Source organism: Carcharodon carcharias, chromosome 17 (assembly GCF_017639515.1).
Source record: "Carcharodon carcharias isolate sCarCar2 chromosome 17, sCarCar2.pri, whole genome shotgun sequence".
Classification (NCBI taxonomy): Eukaryota; Metazoa; Chordata; class Chondrichthyes; order Lamniformes; family Lamnidae; genus Carcharodon; species Carcharodon carcharias.
Genome location: NC_054483.1, coordinates 100,258,833 through 100,277,125, shown reverse-complemented (window position 1 = coordinate 100,277,125; position 18,293 = coordinate 100,258,833). Strand labels below are relative to the sequence as shown.

Sequence of the window (18,293 nt, the reverse complement as noted above, 5' to 3'; positions counted from 1 at the left end):
ATGGCAATCATTTTTTTTTTGTTGTTTTTGCTGAAATTCTCTGGATTTCTGGCGATCGGGTTCCCAGCCCCGGGACACTGGTGGAGAGAAACTGAGAGCTCGAACCAGACACGAGGAGAGATTAAAGGCTGAGGCGGAGACGAGTTATAAATTCTGATATATGAAGAGATTTGTTTGTGGAGCAGAGTTTTCCACTGAGAATATTCGATGATAAAATATTACCCGCTTCTCCCTGACTATTGAGAGTGATTTCATTACGGGATATTGTAATAAATAATTTGAGAATCCGAGGCGCCTTTTTGCGTGAATTTGTAACTTGACTTTATAAGGTTAGGACTCGCCATCTCTTTGCTGCCCTGCTTTATTGTCAAGCCGCCCCCTCCCCTCTCTCTCTCTGTCACTCAGTTCTGAGCCAATGATGATGGACCCAGCCCACCAATGCACGATGCATCCTGCTTGCCAGTTGTTGCCCCGCAGTGATTGATGCTTTGAGCTGGAGTTTGATTCTGAGATTCTGTGCAGTCGGGCCTCGCCAGCTTCCACGAGGGGAAGGAGCGGCAGAATTCAAGCATTTTTTTTTTGCTTAAGAGATTGGGGAGCTCGGTTGGTGACTCGGAAACGCCTCAAACATCATCAAACCATTGTTTCCCCCACCCCCCACCCCCCTTCACCCCCCTCAGAATGGATCACATAGGGGCCCATGCCGCTCATCACACCCACTCCCAGCACGAACCCATTAGCTTTGGAATAGACCAGATCTTGAACAATCCGGATCAAGGGGGCTGCATGATCCCGAATTCCCGACTCCAGGATGTGGACTATGGCCTGGGATGTATGGTGGGCGGTAACTACAGCAACATGGCCGTGAACTACAGTAACAACGGCGGCGGGGGCGGCTATAATAACGCCTGCAGCCTGGCCCCGCTGGCGGGCCCGTACGGGGTCAACCTGGCCATGAACAATAACGGCTTAAACCCCGCGGGTGTGATCAGAGTACCGGCCCATCGGCCCATCACCACTGGGGTGCATCAGCCTATGGGCACTGGAGTGGCAGCCGTGCCCAACTCCAATAGCAACCTGAGCAACCTAACCTTCCCTTGGATGGAAAGTAACAGGAGATACACCAAGGATAGATTCTCAGGTGAGTGCAGAAAGTGAGAGAGACACAGGGAGAGTGGGGTGGGGAGAGGGAGGAAGGCAGAGAGGGAGGGATGGGTCCCACAGCTTCGAGTCACCACTCAAATCAACTTTTAACTTTCCCTTTCATTAAATTCTTCGTAATTCAAAATACCTCTCAAATCTCTGGAATAATCTGCTGTTTATTCACCGATCTTAATGGAAACCAGAACTGACCGTGTCTCTGCAACTTCATCTCAATGTAACCCACCTTTATAAATTCCCTCTTATTAATAACGTTGGGTCCGTTAATAAATCTCTTTCCGATATTTAAGCTATTTCTATAAGGCTCTAACTGCTTTATTTCGTTCTCCCTTTGTGAAGAAACGGTTAAACTGTGATTATAAGAAGTTCTTTTTAAAAAGATATGAAGAATTGGACTTGAGGGCCGGAAGGCGCGGGTCCGAGTCTTTACCGCTTGGAAAATATTCCTTAATCGTCACTACCCTCACCGGATTCAAACCCTTCCTCTACCGAATTAAACAACTCACTCCTTAATATTAAATCCTGCCCAGCGACCAGGATACCGCGAATCCCCTCTCCCAGAAGGTCAATCCATTTAAATCCGAACGAATTCTTCCAATTGCAGGGCGGTTTGGTTTTAATTTCAATCTTCTCTGGTAATCGGCTAACGCGGTTCTGAAAACTAGACGGCAGGAACTTTAACTAAAATCCGTGAGAGAAACGTTTCCCTATCGACAACATTTAGGCGGGGAAGAGGCTAAATTAATAATTATATTTTTATTTAAAAATAACTTGCGTTTATTTACAAATTAAACCGAATGTATTTGAGGATTTAGCGTGTACAATTTTAATCTCAAATGTGTTAATAGGTTACATATATTAATATAATGTTGGCGCACATTTAAATATATTTACAAATGTTCTGAAGTTCAACCGTAAATTAATTTTAAATGTAACTAATTTTTAACGCTAGGTTTATGCAGAGATTATGAGTTGAGACAAATCCTGTCCCTAAAACTGTTGGTTAAAAATAGACTTTGTACAATTCTAATTCCGTCTTCTTGATGGTAGAATTTAGAAAACAGATATTGTTTAAAGTATTTTGCAATGACTTTTTTTTTTACAATTTTTTTTAAAAAAACGTGCAATAGTAAAAATTGCACTATTGTAAGCGGTTAGAGCCGGACGCATGTCTCACTGGCAGGATAAGTGGGAAGCCGGGCAGGCTGGACTTATTCTGAGAACTCTCTTCACCAGTTTGTCTCGGTGTCCTTTAGCGGGAAAAGCGTTTTATCAGAAGGTTTCGACTTCTTTGCTGTTCCACTCAAAAGAGATTCACATCTGCGGACAGTCACGCCATCGCGTCCCCGTCTCCAGCCGAGCCACCGACCCCTCCAAAAACACCGAGTGCACAGACCCCCGGGAAGCGGGCGGGAATTACTTACAAACAACTGGAGAGTTTGCAGCCAGGGTTTAGTTTAAATACAGGTCCCCCCCACCGTCCCCACCGCCCTCACCGCCAGCACTCACAGGCACCCTGACAGTATAACCCTGGCCCAGTCGGTAGAACCCGGGAGATCGCACCGAGTGTTCGATTTCCCTGGATTTTACTACAGACACTGAACGGGAACAAATACTCTCCACTTTCTATCAAATTCCCTGTCATTTTATCAAATTCCCCATTTTTCTCTCATTCTATCTTTTCTATCTAATTCTCCCTGTTCAATCCTATTTTCTATCCTGGTCTCTTATTTTTTTATCCAATTCTCACACTCAGTTTTCTATTATTCCTTCCTGTCCATTGCCCTCATCTCAGCGTCTGCTCCTCTCTCTAGTTCCCTCTTCCCTCTATTTATTTCACACTCTGTCCATCTTCCTCACTCTCTCTCTCTTTCTTCCCTGGGTTTCCCTCACTCCCTCATGCCTCTCGGTGCTGTTCTGTGTCTTGCTGAATCTGCCTGTATATCTCTCCCTCTCTGCCTGGCCCCTCGCCACCCTCCTCTCACTCGCTCGATTTATTTCGCTCTTTTGACCTCCCTTGAATCAAAGCCTGGGATATTTATTGTAAATTTGCGGCTGAGAGTCCCCATCTCCCCGGCCCCGCAAATGCCAGTGAACGCCAGGAGTTAAATTTATCGCCAGCGCATCGAGCCAGAAATCAGCAATCGCCACCCCCCCCCCCCCCCACTCTAAACTCTCTGATAATTGTCAGGATGATATGGATAAATGAGGGTAGTTAGGACGGAGACGGAGTGGGGAATGACTGGGGCTTGTCTCGTGTTTAAATCTCCAGCTCCGTTTACTTGATGCAAACAATAATTCCAGTTTGGCTGGAGAGCAGTTTGCTGGAATGATTGTGAATGTAGCCGCTCTCTGACCCTCTCACCTTCCCAGTCCAGGACTGTGTGTGTTTTACTCTGTGTGGACAGGAGGAAGATTCACCACCTCCCACCCACCCCCCCCCCCCGCCCCCCCCAACCTCCTCTCCCTGAAGCTGCTCTGCATCCACCTATCTCCTCTTGCTGCTTGTGTTCCAGTGACACTCTCTCCTTTCACCGTGACCCGCCGGATAGGACACCCGTATCAAAACAGAACCCCTCCAAAAAAGAAAAAACCCCGGACCTCCTTCACTCGGCTCCAGATCTGCGAGTTGGAAAAAAGGTTTCACAGGCAGAAATACCTGGCTTCAGCCGAGAGGGCGGCCCTGGCCAAAGCTTTGAAAATGACCGACGCTCAAGTTAAAACCTGGTTCCAGAACCGGCGGACCAAGTGGAGGTAAGAGAGAGAGAGAGAGAGAATAAAGGCTGTACCTCGGTTTGAGTGTAATGAAACCTCTGTCTGTCCCCAGTGCCCCCTGTTCCACACCGTCTCCCTCTCTCTCTGCAGTAACCCCTGTTCCATAAAACATTAATAAACTTGCAGAATGGGCATGTAGTTGGCAAATGGATTTAATACAGGTAGGAGTGAAGTGCTGAATTCAATATAGTGCTCGGAAAGTGACCGAGTCTAAATAGGATTGAGGAGTAGAGAGGCCTGGGGGTGTCGATAACTAAAACCATTGACGCAGCTCAACAAAACCATTTTTAAAAAAAAAACCCTGAGATTGGTTTCTAGTGAAGTAAAATTGGAAAATAGGGGAGCGATGGTAACCTTGTATGAAACCTTGCTTGTAGCAGGCGGAGAATGCCGTGAACAGTCGGCTCTTCATATGATACAAAGGATATAGGGACGGTGGAGACAGTACAAACATGATTCAGAGGGAGGACGCCAGAACTGAAAGGATATAACTAGCAGGAGAGACTGAACAAACTGAAACTCTTCCTCAGAAAAGACCAGGCTCGGAAGTGAGCTGGTGGAGTTTTTTTTATATATAAAATTCCGAAGGGTAGACATTATAAAAGATGATTTGTGGATAAGTCAAAGTATCCGGGTCATAAATAATAGATCGTCACTAATAACTCACTATCACACAGAGTGGTTAAATTCACCATAGGACAGACAGGGGAAGCTGGATAAACAAATGGGGGAGAAAGGAATAGAAGGATATGGTGATGGGGTGAGATGAAGAGGCGGGGGGAGAGAAATCTCCTAAAACTAGTTGATCGGAGCTGTGGGCTGAATGTGGTTCTCTATATAAAACCCATCTCCCAAAATCTCAATGTCCCCCCTACTCTCTCCCACCCAATCTGCTACATTCGTTCCCGCAGTCGGCTGTAACTATTCAAATTCTCCTTTAAATCGGAAAGTTTTACCGAATAATTTTCTTTGACTGATTATTTCCTGAAATTGGACAGAAAAGGGGTTTGTTTACAGCCATTCCCACCGGTTCACTCGTTAACGTCAATCAAACCCCGGAAAATAACATATTTGGGTTTTTTTATGAATGTTGTAAAGGTGAATCGTTTTCAGGATAGTCACAGGGAGCTTTTCCCCAATTCCCACCCTCTCCGGGGGGGCATCTGTAGCCGATAATTCCCCGCTCAGTCGGTCTGCACGTGTGTTAATTCACAGTCAGTTTCTAACACTAAACTGGAAGTGACTTTTCCCAGTAACTGGTAGGTATTCTGTAAGTGAGTGAGCTCGGAGCCCAGTCCAGCGACATTATCCCGGCTCGGAGCTCTTCACTCTCCTGTGTTCATCTGCGGGCTTAGCAGAATCCGGATCATTTCAATGTGAACTGCACCCAGAGAAGCCGCCCTCTGTCAAACCGGTTCGTCGAATTTAAACCGGGAACTCGTGGTGATTCCACCGGAGGGTGAGGTGCTGAAAACCGGGCAAAGCCTGGAGGAAACGGATCCAGTCACAACCGAGAGGGACCCGACCGGCAAGAGAACGGGAACCGGGAAACAGCGAGAGGACGAACCCAACGATCAGGGAGTGAGGGGAGAGTGAGGGAAGGGAGAGCGGGAGGGGGGGGAGAGTGAGGGAAGAGAGAGAAGGAGGGGAGAGTGAGGGAGGGGGGAGTGAGGGAGGGGAGAGTGAGGGGGAGAGTGAGGGAGGGGAGAGAGGGAGGGGAGAGTGAGGGAGGGGAGAGTGAGGGAGGGGAGAGTGGGGTAGGGGAGAGTGAGGGAGGGGAGAGTGAGGGAGGGGAGAGGGAGGGAGGGGAGAGTGAGGGAGGGGAGAGTGGGGGAGAGGGAGGGAGGGGAGAGTGGGGTAGGGGAGAGTGAGGGAGGGGAGAGAGGGAAGGAGAGTGAGGGAGGGGGAGAGGGAAGGGAGAGAGGGAGGGGAGAGTGAGGGAGGGGAGAGTGAGGGAGGGGAGAGTGAGGGAGGGGAGAGAGAGGGAGTGAGGGGGAGAGTGAGGGAGGGGAGAATAAGAGAGGGGGAGAGTGAGGGAGGGGAGAGAGGGAGGGAGAGTGAGGGAGGGGAGAGTGAGGGAGGGCAGAGAGGGAGGGAGAGAGGGAGGGGAAAGTGGGGGAATAGAGAATGAGGGAAAGTGAGGGAGAGAATGGTTGAATAGTTATGGGATTCTGGGGCAGAATCAATTAGATTTGGACACATTTATGAAGTATTTAAACTCCAGAAAATAATCCAAGTGTCAAACCAATAACTATCACTCTCAAAGTCAAGTAGAGCAAAATCCTGACCTTGATGGTTTAAAAAATGATAAGATACAATTAGGTCAGAGTAACTGTATCAGCCTATCCTTCCATTCCTGCCTGCCTCGTGTGCTTATCTAGTTTCGACTTAAATGCATTTGAGTTATTCGTCACAGGTACTCCTTGTGATAGAGTTCCACATCCTAACCACTTTCTGGGTTAAGTTTCTCCTAAATTTGGATTTGTTAGTTATTATCTTATATTTATGGCCCCTAGTTCTGATCATGCCTACAAGTAGCAACATCTTTTTCACATCTACCCTGGCAAACCATTTCATAATCTTCAAGACCATTATCAGGTCACCTCGGCCTTCCCTTTTCTAAAAAAAAGAGCTCCAGCCTGTTCCAGACCCATCATTAAACAAGTTATGCCATAACTCCTTAGTTCTGTATTACTCTAAAAAAAAAACCTTTTTTGTACCTTTCCAGTGTCTCCAAATCCTTTTTATAACATGGAGACTAGAACTGTTCACAGTACTTCAGGTGTGGTCTAAACAAGGTTTGATACAAGTTCAACATGAATTCTCTGCTTTCAGTTCGATCCTTCTAGAAGTGAAGCCCAGATCCTTTGTGTTTTTCTATGGCTTATTAACCTGCATCGCTACTTTTAGTGAGTTGTGTATCTGTATCCTCACACTTTATTGTTCCTCTATCCCATTTAGACACTTATTTTCCAAAGACCACGTGATCCCTTATTTTTCCTACCGAAATATACCTCATACCTATCAGTTTGAATTTAATTTGCTGGTTGCACATCCATCCTGCACGTTTATGAATAACTTTCTGTATTTGCTAGCAGTCCTCCTCTGTATTAACTACATTTCCCAATTTGGGGAAATTGGTGAACTCAATGTTCTCTCATTTCTCTCATTCTCTCTCCGCCTGGCGAACATGTCGCAGAAACCGAGAGGGAAAAAAATCTTCTCCAGGCAACAGGTTTCATCAATTAAACTTCTTACCCAGAATTAGAATTGAATTATTTGATAACTAGGATTTCTCCTGGATGCGTCGCTTCCTGGGACAGTCCTTTTCTGTCAGGGTGACCCTCACTGATCGATGGTTGCAAACTGACCCCAATCCATCCCATTCCGGAATATTCCAGAAATCATTTGATGAAAAAAATAAACTTCATAAAAGTCTCGATCGGCTCCGGGTTTCTCTCTGTGTGCGTCTCTCTCTCTCTCTTTCTAGTTGTGTTATTCGCTCGTACTGTCACTGTCTCTCTCCTTTTCTCTCTCTTTGTTACTCTCGGATTCACATTAACCTGTAAAATTTCCGCAATCTTTGAACACATTCGGGACAAAATGGGTTATTTGAAGCGGTGTGATTGAGGAGCCGGGATTTCTCTAGGAAGCGAATTGCCGAGGGAGGGGGTTGACGGTCTGGGGGTTATAAGAGGGATTGAGAGTCTGGGGGTTTGGGGGGTTTGAGAGTCTGAGGGTTATTGAGGTGGGTTTGAGAGTCGGGGCAATGGGTGGCGGGTTTGAGAGTCTGGGGGTTATGGGGGTTGACAGTCTGGGGGTTATGGGGAGCGGTTGAAAGTCTGGAGGTTATGGGGGGTTGAGAGTCTGGTGGTTATGGGGGGTTGAGAGCCCTGGGGGTTATGGGGAGCGGTTGAGAGTCTGGGGTTTATGGGTGTTTGAGAGCCTGGGGGTTATGGGGGGCCTGAGAGTCTGGGGGTTATGGGCGGGTGTTATCTCCCACTCTCCCACAGCCGGACCTGGTGCCCGTTCCCCGCTCACTTTCTGTTAAACTTCAGCCTCCAGCGGGAGTTTCCGTTGTGGGAAATCATCATTGAACATATCGGAGCAAATATTCTCCCGACTATTTTCCCCTGGCTTCCCCGCGCTCTGTTTCTCTTTATTTCGTTATCTCCGTCTATCAGTTTGTTTCTCTATCTCTCTCTCTCTCTCTCTCTCCCTACCTCCCCGTCTATTGTCTCTCAATCTCTTTATTTCTCTCACTCACTCACACTCTTCGATGAGGATTCAGTTTAGTTATTCAGTAGCTCTGCCAACGTGTCTGCTTTTACCACGAGTCAAACGACCCGAGTGTAAAAGGTCAATTGTCTCGATAGCATCACTAAAACAACAGGCACTAAAATGTTTTTTTTTGTGTAAAGCTCCCGAGCCGGGAGCAGGGGTGGGAGGGAAAGCACAGACCCGCCCAGGAAACCAGGAAAACCGGGAGAGGGAAATCGATCAGCCAGCTGGAATCGGGTGAAAGGAGCCAGGAATTCCCAAACCCGAGCCCAGAGGAGCCGGGAATCCAACGCCTGGAACTGGGAAAATGCTGGAAGACTGGGGAGGTGTAATACAGATTAAATCTGACCAGTTAAAACTCAGTAAAGTCCAACATGGGGAAACACTTGGTAGGGGGTAGGGGGGTGGGGCGGAGTGGAATCTGTGGATTTTGCTGGATAGACATTCCCATGGGAACTGTGCTGGGACACGGGGAGGAAGCGATACCCTCAGAGAGCAGAGCTATCAGTAAGGGTTACCCCTGCTCAGCGTGGCCAGTATCACTGTCCGTGTGCAGCCTGGAAAAGGGAAGGCCGGCCATGTGCAATTGCGAAATGATATTTTTACAGATATCCCTTCGTCACGGCCGCGAATGGGCTGAAAGGTCTGTAGCTAAAGGCCCCCGACTGGCAAAAAAAACCCAGAGGTAACAAGAGGCCAAGCCATTTTGCTCAATAAACCGTTAGGATTGAATTGCACTGTTCATAGGGTGGAGGATACAGATATAACTGTAGCTTTCGAAAGAGAACTGGATAAATATTTCATAGGAAAGAGCTGGGGAGGAGGGCAAACTGTTTCTCTTTGAATGAACCAGTGCAGAGTCAGAGGGCTGAATGGCCTCTGTGTGTGCTGCACTACAGTATCCTATGACTCTATCCTTCTGTGGGACGTGGGCGTCGCTGTCTCGGCCAGCATTTATTGCCCATTCCTAATTACCCTTGAGAAGGTGGTGGTGAGCTGCCTTCTTGAACCACTGCAGTCCATGTGGTGTAGGTACACCCACGATGCTGTTAGGAAGAGTGAAGGAATTCCTCATCATCTCAGACTTAAATGGCCTCCCCCTTATCCTGAGATTATGTCCCTTGGTTTTAGACTCAGCAGCCAGTCTGGATGAGTGGCTTGGAGGGGAACTTCCAGGTGGTGGTGTTTTTCCCATCTATCTGTTGCCCTTGTCTTTCTAGATGGTAGTGGCCGTGGGTTTGGAAGGTGATGTTAAGGAGCCTTGGTGAATTCCTGCAGAGCATCTTGTAAATGGTACACACTGCTGCTACAGTGCATTGGTGGTAAAGGGAGTGAATGTTTGTGGATGGTGTGCCAATCAACCGGCTGCTTTGTCCTGAATGGTGTCAAACTTATTGAGTGTTGTTGGTGCTGCACTCATCCAGGCAAGTGGAGCATATTTCATCAGACACCTGCCTCGTGTCTTGGCTAGGGGTGCGGCAAGTTCCGGAGCGTAAGTTTTCTGTATTATTGCTGGAATATTGTCAGGGCACATAGCCTTTGCACTATGCAATGCCTTCAGGCAGCTGGACATCATGATAAGGTTTTTGATATTTGATAATAATCCACACTAGAGAAAGTGAAAGAACATGAGTTGGAGATAACCTTGTGATGTGGATTGGTAATGGGGGGAGGGGGTGGTAGGACACAGAGTGCAAGGGTAAAGGGTACGTACTGTGATTGGTGGTTGTGACAGTTGATGCTTTCCCAGGGAACTGTTCTGGGGCCCCAGCTTTTCACTGTGCTTGTTAATGACTTGGATGGAAATGGAGAGTTGGATATCCAAATATGCAGATGACACTAAGTTCAAAGTGACAGTGTGTTGTGTAGATCGGGCCAGCGAGTTGCAAAGTGACAGAGATAGATTAAGTGAATGTACAAAACTGGAAACAATGGAATCCAATGTGGAAGAATGCCAGGTCATCCACTTTGGGTTGGAGAAAGGCAGGTCAGCTTATTTTATTAATGGTGAGAAACTAGAAACTGTGGAGCAGCAAATAGATTTTGATGTCCTTGTACACAAATCACTTAAACAAATGAACAGGTAGCGAAAGTAATTTGTCCCTGTGCATAAGGGATTCTTTGTCCCTGTGTGTGTGTATGTAGGTGTGTTTGTGGGTGTGTGGCTCTGTGTGTGTTTATGTGTGGCTCTGTGTGAGTGCTTATGTGTGTGTGTATGTCTGTGACTGTGGGTGTGGGTGTGTGACTGTGTGTTTGTGTGTGTGTGTGTCTGTGTCTGTGTATTGTCTGTGATGTTCTCTGTCCCTGTATGTGTGAAGATCTCTGTCATGTGTGTATGCACATGTGTGTGTTTGTGTATGTGTAAGTGTGTGTGTGTATATGCATGCATGTGTGTGTATGTGGGTGTGTGGTTGTGTGTGTGTGTCTGTGACTCTGTGGGGGTGTGTGTATCTGTGACTCTGTGTGTTTGTGTGTGTGTCTGTGATGCTCTCCATTCCTGTGTGTCTGCATCTCTGTGTCTGTCTGTGAGGCTCTCTGTCCCTTTGTGTGTGTGTGTGTGTGTCTGTGACTCTGTGGTTGTTTGTGTGTGTGTGTGTGTGTGTATGTATGTCTGTGATTCTGTGGGTGTGTGTGTCTGTCTATCTGTAAGGTCTCTTGCCTTTTGTATTTGACAGTTGCTGTTCCTTCGCGTGTGAGGATTTCTGTCTCTTTGTGTGGGAGAGTCTGTGTCCCTGTGCTTGGCTCTTCTGTTCTATTTTCCCATGTAGACTCACCCTGTATCCAAGAATTCTGTGAGTCTTTGGATAAGGACAGTTTAGCAATCACACTAACAATGTAATGGTTTGTTTCTGGGGCGGGGAGTTAAATTCCTGATAAACATTAGTTTAATCAACAAGAAAGAAGATGAAAATAAAGAGAAATCATTGGCATTATTTGACAGTTCCTGGGGTCTCCATTACATTGGCCAAATGAACGGTAGATTGAGAATCATGTTGGTGGAAGCTCCCATTTTTTTACAAGTACTCGCTCTCACTCACCATTTCAACTCTCCTCACCAGCTCTGCCTTCAAGCTTCTCCAATGTCCCAGTGAAGCTGAACACAAGCTCAAGGGACATCATCTCATCCTCTACTCAATGCTTCAGAATCGTCCAATCTTAAGAAGCAGAAGTGATATATAGTGAAACACCTTTACACAGGAAAGGACAGAGGGTACAGATTCAATAATAACTTTCAAGAGGGAAATGGATAAATATTTGAAGGGAAACAACTTGTAGGGTTATTGGGAAAAAGACAGGGAGTGGGACTAATTGGATAGCTCTTCAAAGATGGGCCAAATAGCTTCTTTCTGTGCTGTGTCATTCTGTGATTCCTGATATTTACTTTTCATTTCAGACCTGGCCCACCTCTCCCAATCTCTCTCCCCAGCAGCCAGCGCTAGTGAAGGATGGTTGGATGAGGAAGGGACTGGGTAGGATGTCGCCAACACTACATTATTACATCCACAGCTTGCTGCCGATTGCTTCCCATTTTCCACTGGAACCTTGTCAAATTTGTCTTCTTCTGTACTTCCCTTTCTGCACATTCCCTGTGACTCTCCACACTCCCTCTGTGCGGATCTGTCCTCCCTGAACTTTACTGGCTACAGTTCACCAATGCTTCAAATTTAAAATTCTCATCCTTGCATTGGAATCCCTTCAAGGCCTCACCTCCCCCTATCTGTGGATTATCTTCCAGTCATACACTCTCCATGATATCTGCATTCCATTAATTCCGCCCTCTTGAATATTGCCAATTTTAATCACTCCCCACTGGTGGCCATGTGTTCAGCTGCCTGAGCCCTAAACCCTGGAATTCTGCACCCACCACCCACCACCCCCCCCCCCCCCCCCCCCCCCCCCCCCCCCAATCTCTCTGTCTCTCTACCTCACTTTCACCCTTTCAGATGTTCTTTAAAACCCACCTCTTGGACCGAGCTTTTGTTCATCTGACCTAATCTCTCCTTATGTGGCTCAGTGTGTTTTGTTTGACCACACTCCTGTAAGCACTATGGGATGTTTTACAGCTTGGAAGGCGCTATATAAATACAAGTTGTTGTTGTTTGGTGTTCCCTGTTCGTATAACAACCCGTTATTGAATCATCTCCTGCTCGCCATTCCAAGCACGTCACACCTCCTTCTACGTGTTTTCCCGTGTCTTTATCTTTCCTTTCTCCCCGCCACCTGGTCATCGCCCTTATTAACTCCTGCTCATTGGCCAGAGCCTGAAGGAGAGTCTGGGTCTGGAAGATGGAATGACACCCAATTCCCCGTCTTTGCTGCCTGAAATGCCGTCAATTCCCAGATGTTCAGTATTTTTAGTTATTCCACTCCCTGGGGGTTGGGATGTGGGCTGAGGTGCTGGGGCGGTTGGGGGGGTGGGGGGGGGGTGGGGGGGGTCGGTCGGTTTGGAGAGAGGCTATTGGTCCACGTCCGACAGCCGATTGTCCAATAGAGAGTTAACCATGGCTGATGATGGAATTAAAATGAGGAGGAGGTTTAGAGTTTCCTGTTTGGGGGTGAGACTGGGTCTCTGCAGAACCCACTCAAACCGAGGAGGGGCCATTAATATAATTAAACCTAAAATCTAATTCAAATATATTTCAAAACCATGAAAGATAGAGTAATTCAGGAGAAAGTGTTTCCAGTGTCAGGAGGGTCGGTAACCAAAGGGGCACAGGTTGAAGAGAATCGGTAAAAGAGCCAAAGGAGGAGATAAGATTTTGTTGTGAGCTGGAAGGCGCTGCCTGGGAGGGTGGAAGCAGGTTCAGTTGGAACTTTGAAAAGAGGAATTGGAGAAATACTTGAAAAGGAGACATTCGCTATGAGGTAGGAGTGGGGGGTGGTGGAGGTGGGATTAATTGGACAGCGCTTTCACAGAGCTGTCACAGACACTATGAGCGAATGGCTGTAAGATTCTGTGAATTTATAATTTAATCTTGTGTTTTCAGCACCTGTAACATATCGTCCCTCCCCGCCCTGTGCTTTAATAGGTGTCACCAGCTTTCCCTGATACGCCCCAAAGTGCAGCCAGAGTTACTCTCCTGCTGAGGGGTGGGGCGGGGAGTTCCGGTGGGATGTCCAGAGGACCAGCATCAACTGAGGCATTTTCAAAATCAGCTTTTGCATTTATGTAGCGCCTTTGACACAGTAACACGGCCCCAAAGTACCCCCGCAGGAGCGTGATGAGAGATTTGACGCAGTCACATAGGGAGATGTTAGGATAGGTTTAATGGAGTGTCTGCTCGGAGGAGATGGGAGAAGCTGAGAGAGAGAATTCCAGCGCTCGGTGTTTAAGCTGATTTCTCTGTAAGGGATGGGGTGGCCTTTTGAAGGGGCTGGTTTCCCCACACTGACCACTGTAAGATAGATTGGGATGCGGCTGCTCCTCAGGGAAGGTGTGTTGACTGATCGTCTCTCTCTCTCTCTCTTTCTCTCTGCTTTTACTTTGTTGGTTCTCTCGGGCCGTTTTTGAACAAGGCGGCAGACAGCGGAGGAGAGAGAGGCGGAGCGACAGCAAGCTAACCGCATCCTGATGCAACTTCAGCAAGAAGCTTTCCAGAAGTCCCTGAGCCAACCCATCCAGCCCGATCCCATCTGCCTGCACAACTCATCCCTGTACGCCCTGCAAAACCTGCAGCCGTGGTCTGACGACAGCACCAAGATCGCCTCTGTCACCTCCGTGGCCTCGTCCTGTGAATAACAGGCTCTGCAAATCTTGGGAGTCCCAGAGAAAGAAAACAACCGGATTTCTCCTTTTTGTTAGTGTTGCGGCGGAGAGACGCTCAGAGACAGAAAACCTCCGGCAAAACGCAGCGCCCGCGGCTGCCGGGAGGGCACAGTTCCCAGCTCCAGACCTTCCCTCTGATACACCCCCCGCTGGCACTTCCCGGCCGGGCTCCGGCTGGGGCCCCGGCCTCCCGGTGCTCGTTACAAAGGCAATTTGGGGGGTGCGGCCAAGGCGGCTATTCGGGAAACCCAGAACTCCCTACATTAACTCAACCGGCCAAGAAAGGGAGACTTTCAAATGCTACAAAAACAGAGACCTAGAGACAGAAACACCAAGACTCCGACAGACACAGAGTCAGATTTCTAGACACACAGATAGAGCCAGATAGCTAGGCAGAGACAGTCACAGGTACAGACAGAAACCTACAGACAGACACAGACACCGAGACCGACACAGACAGACACTGAGACAGATATGCAGACACAGACAGACAGCTACCCATAGACAGACACAGGCAGATAGGTACCCATCGACAGATACAAATAGACAGCTACCCATATACAGACGCAGGCAGACAGGTAACCATCAACAGATACAGACAGACAGCTACCCATATACAGACGCAGGCAGACAGATACCCATAGACAGATACAGACAGACAGCTAGCCATATATAGATAGAGGCACACAGGTACCCAGAGACAGACACAAACAGGCGGTTATCTCCAGACCGAGACAAACACTGAGACAGACACAGACTAACAGATATATATTAACAGATACAGACAGAAATCTACAAACACCTAAAGATGCTGTCACATCAGACACACACGCAGTGACCTGGAGGATCAGTGCCTCTTGTAATATGAAATGACATGGAAACAGTGAGAAGTACCAACCCACTGTCCGGGTGTGAATACCCAGACCTGCACTCACCTACCCACCAAATCAGAAACTGTCTGTCCAATCTCCAAGCTGCTTCACTTCAAGGATGGGCCCTGGGGCTTGTACAGTGGGTTAAAGAGAAGCTACAATGAGTATTGGGGCATATAAACTTCTGTTTCTCAGCTAAAAGACAAAGGTGAAATATATATAGATCATTAACCCATGAGGCTAAATGAGCTCATAAAAGCAAAGAGTGAACAAGTTGGGTTTTTATGACAATCTGACAGCTTCACTTTTACCGAGACCGGCTTCACATTTCAGATTTAATTTCTTACAGTTCAAATTCTCAAATTGCTACAGTTGGGTTTGAATTCCTATTTTCTGAATTATCAGCCCAGGAACATGAGGACTGCACGACCATGTATAGTAACAGCAACCCCCTGAGGAAGAAGATTGTAAACGTTACACTTGAATGGGATTACCATGTTGCTAAATTTGATGCCTGGATCTAATCATTCCACTCTGTTGCAAGTTGTTTTACACGGAGTTCGATGATCTGCTAGTGATAGTAGGTTTCAGTTTCATGGGCTAAGAGGTCCATGGAACAAGCCATTGCAGAGGGAGAACAGAATTTCACAGTTTACCCAGCTATTTTTTAATATAGGGGAAGTATGTCCACCCTCAACCACTGGTGAGTTAGTGCAAAAGGTCAGTGATGTTCCAATTCATCATTAAGATGTGTTTTTTTTAATTCAAACTATTGTTTAGTCTTCAAGGAATGGGACTCATTGTCCTATAAGACATATAGTGAGTACACTTTAAAAGACATGTGAAAGTGCGCAAGACAGCTTCCTGTCCTCTATATAGATATATATATATATATATAAATATATAAATATATAAAATAATAGTAAAAATTAGTGATGAAAGTATTTTGTTTCCTGAAGGTCAGTGTTAACATTAAGTGTGTCTGCTAGGAATCTTCATTGGGAAAAGGTTTGAAAGTCACAATATTCCAGCATGCAGACCCCTCCTTAAAATGGACCCAGCTTTCAAAATAAGTTATGCACTTATGATCAATATTTTCTGCAATCAACTTTCTACAGTTCTTGTGTAAATTATGTCTAAAATGAAAAAAAAACCAAAAAAACAAAAAAAAGTCCCGCCAGCACTAAGTGCTGTAATGGAAGAGTTTCTGATTTATTTTTATATAAAAAAGCTCAGCCTCTGGACAAGAGATGTCCTCATTTAAACAGCAAAGTACAATAACGAAAACTGCCAGCGCTGGAAATCTGAAATGAAGGTGGAAAGCATTGGAAATGCACAGAGGATCAGTCAGCATCTGAAAGAAAGGAAGATCTTGCATTTTTATTACGCCTTTCACAAGCTAAAGTTCTCCACAGCCAATGAAATGCTTTCTGAATTGCAGTCACTGTTGTAATGTAGGAAACACAGCAAGTCATTTTCACAGAGCAAGATCCCACAACCAGCAGTGTGATAATGACAAGGTAAATTCTTTTTTATTGATGTTGGTTGAGTGATAAATATTGACCGGGACATTGGAGAGTACTCCCCTGTTCCACATGTTAAGGTTTTGAGTGAGAATGCACTGATGCAGTTGGCACTACCTTACCTGAGATGTTAACTTGGTGCCTCTCTCTCTCAGCTGCTGACAGACCTACTCTGTGTTCCAACAACAGCTTGCATTTATATAGCGCCTTTAGCAGTGAAACATCCCAAGGCATTATTTCCACCATTCTTTTTTTAATCTCTACTTGTTCCAAAGTCACTTTCACCCTCCACCAGGAAAAGATGTTTCTGCTAATTTGGTCTGAACAGCTTTGATTTGCATTATCTGGGGAGTCCGAACTACACAGCCCAGCCAATCAGCTTCCAGGCAAGTGAACATTTCGATCCTATTTGTCAATATAGTTCTTTATGATGGTTTGAATTCACTGGGGCTGCAGTTTTGGAAAGGGGTTTTCCTGGTGCCTCACTGATGAATTACTCTTCAATTGCAACACTGAGATTTGTTCATATCAGAAACTCAAAAGGCCTGGGGATTCATATGAACATGGATTTAAACTTTATACACAGTTTACAACCTGCTATTGAGTGGAAAAGCCTTGGACATGCCTCTCTTATACAATCTATTAATCAGTCTAACTGTTAGTTTCTCAAATAGTTCTCAACACAGTTACTACCAGCATCCTCCTCTCATTACAGAACCATTTCACTTTTGTAAAGTTGTTATTTTTTTATCCAGTCCGTGAGTTTTTTTGCCTGTTTTTCCATCAACCAATGTTTACACAATGTAAATAAAACAGAAATTGTTTTTTTGGTGTGTGTTGTCTCTCCCTGCTGAGTTCTGACAGGACTCAACTATTGGAACAGTTCCTCAGATCTATCATATTCTCACAGTCATAATGACACTGTCATAATCTCAGTATCATAATCCCACTGCCATAATCACATTGTCATAATCTCACTGTCATAATCTCACTGCCATAATGACACTGACATAATCTCACTATCATAATCTCACTATCATAATATCATAGTCAAAATCACACTGCCATATTCACAGTCATAATCACATTGTCATAATCTCACTGCCATAATGACACTGTCATAATCTCAGTATCATAACCTCACTGTCATAATCTCACTGTCATAATGACACTGTCATAATCTCAGTATCATAATCTCACTGTCATAATCTCATAGTCATAATCACACCGTCATAATCTCACTGTCATAATGACACTGCCATAATGACACTGTCATAATCTCAGTATCATAATCTCACTGTCATAATCTCACTGTCACAATCTCACTGTCATAATCTCTGTATCATAATTTCACTGTCATAATCACACTGTCACAATCTCACTGTCATAATAACACTGTCAAATCTCAGTATCATAATCTCACTGTCATAATCTCATAGTCATAATTCAACTGCCATAATCATACTGTCACAATCTCACTGTCGTAATCTCACTGTCATAATGACACTATCATAATATCAGTATCATAATCTCACTGTCATAATCTCACTGTCATAAAGACACTGTCATAATCTCAGTATCATAATCTCACTGTCATAATATCATAGTCATAATTCCACTGCCATAATCATACTGTCATAATCTCAGTATCACAATCTCACTCTCATAATCTCACTGTCATAATCATACTGTCATAATCATATTGTCATAATCTCACTGTCATAATCTCAGTATCATAAACTCACTGTCATAATCTCAGTATCATAATTTCACTATCATCTCATAGTCATAATCACATTGTCATAATCTCACTGCCATAATGACACTGTCATAATCTCATGATCATAATCACACTGTCATAATTTCTATCACAATATCACTGTCATAACATCAGTATCATAATCACACTGTCAT

At 45.6% G+C, this 18,293-nt stretch overlaps 1 protein-coding gene across 1 annotated transcript; it reads left to right on the top strand.

The window, feature by feature from the left end:
- The first annotated feature begins 681 nt into the window (after window positions 1–681).
- On the top strand, window positions 682–13,957 carry tlx1 (T cell leukemia homeobox 1). The gene is made up of 3 exons (XM_041210240.1): window positions 682–1,141; window positions 3,678–3,915; window positions 13,735–13,957. The coding sequence occupies exons 1-3, from the start codon at window positions 682–684 to the stop codon at window positions 13,955–13,957; spliced, it is 921 nt and encodes a 306-aa protein (XP_041066174.1).
- Window positions 13,958–18,293: the final 4,336 nt, after the last annotated feature.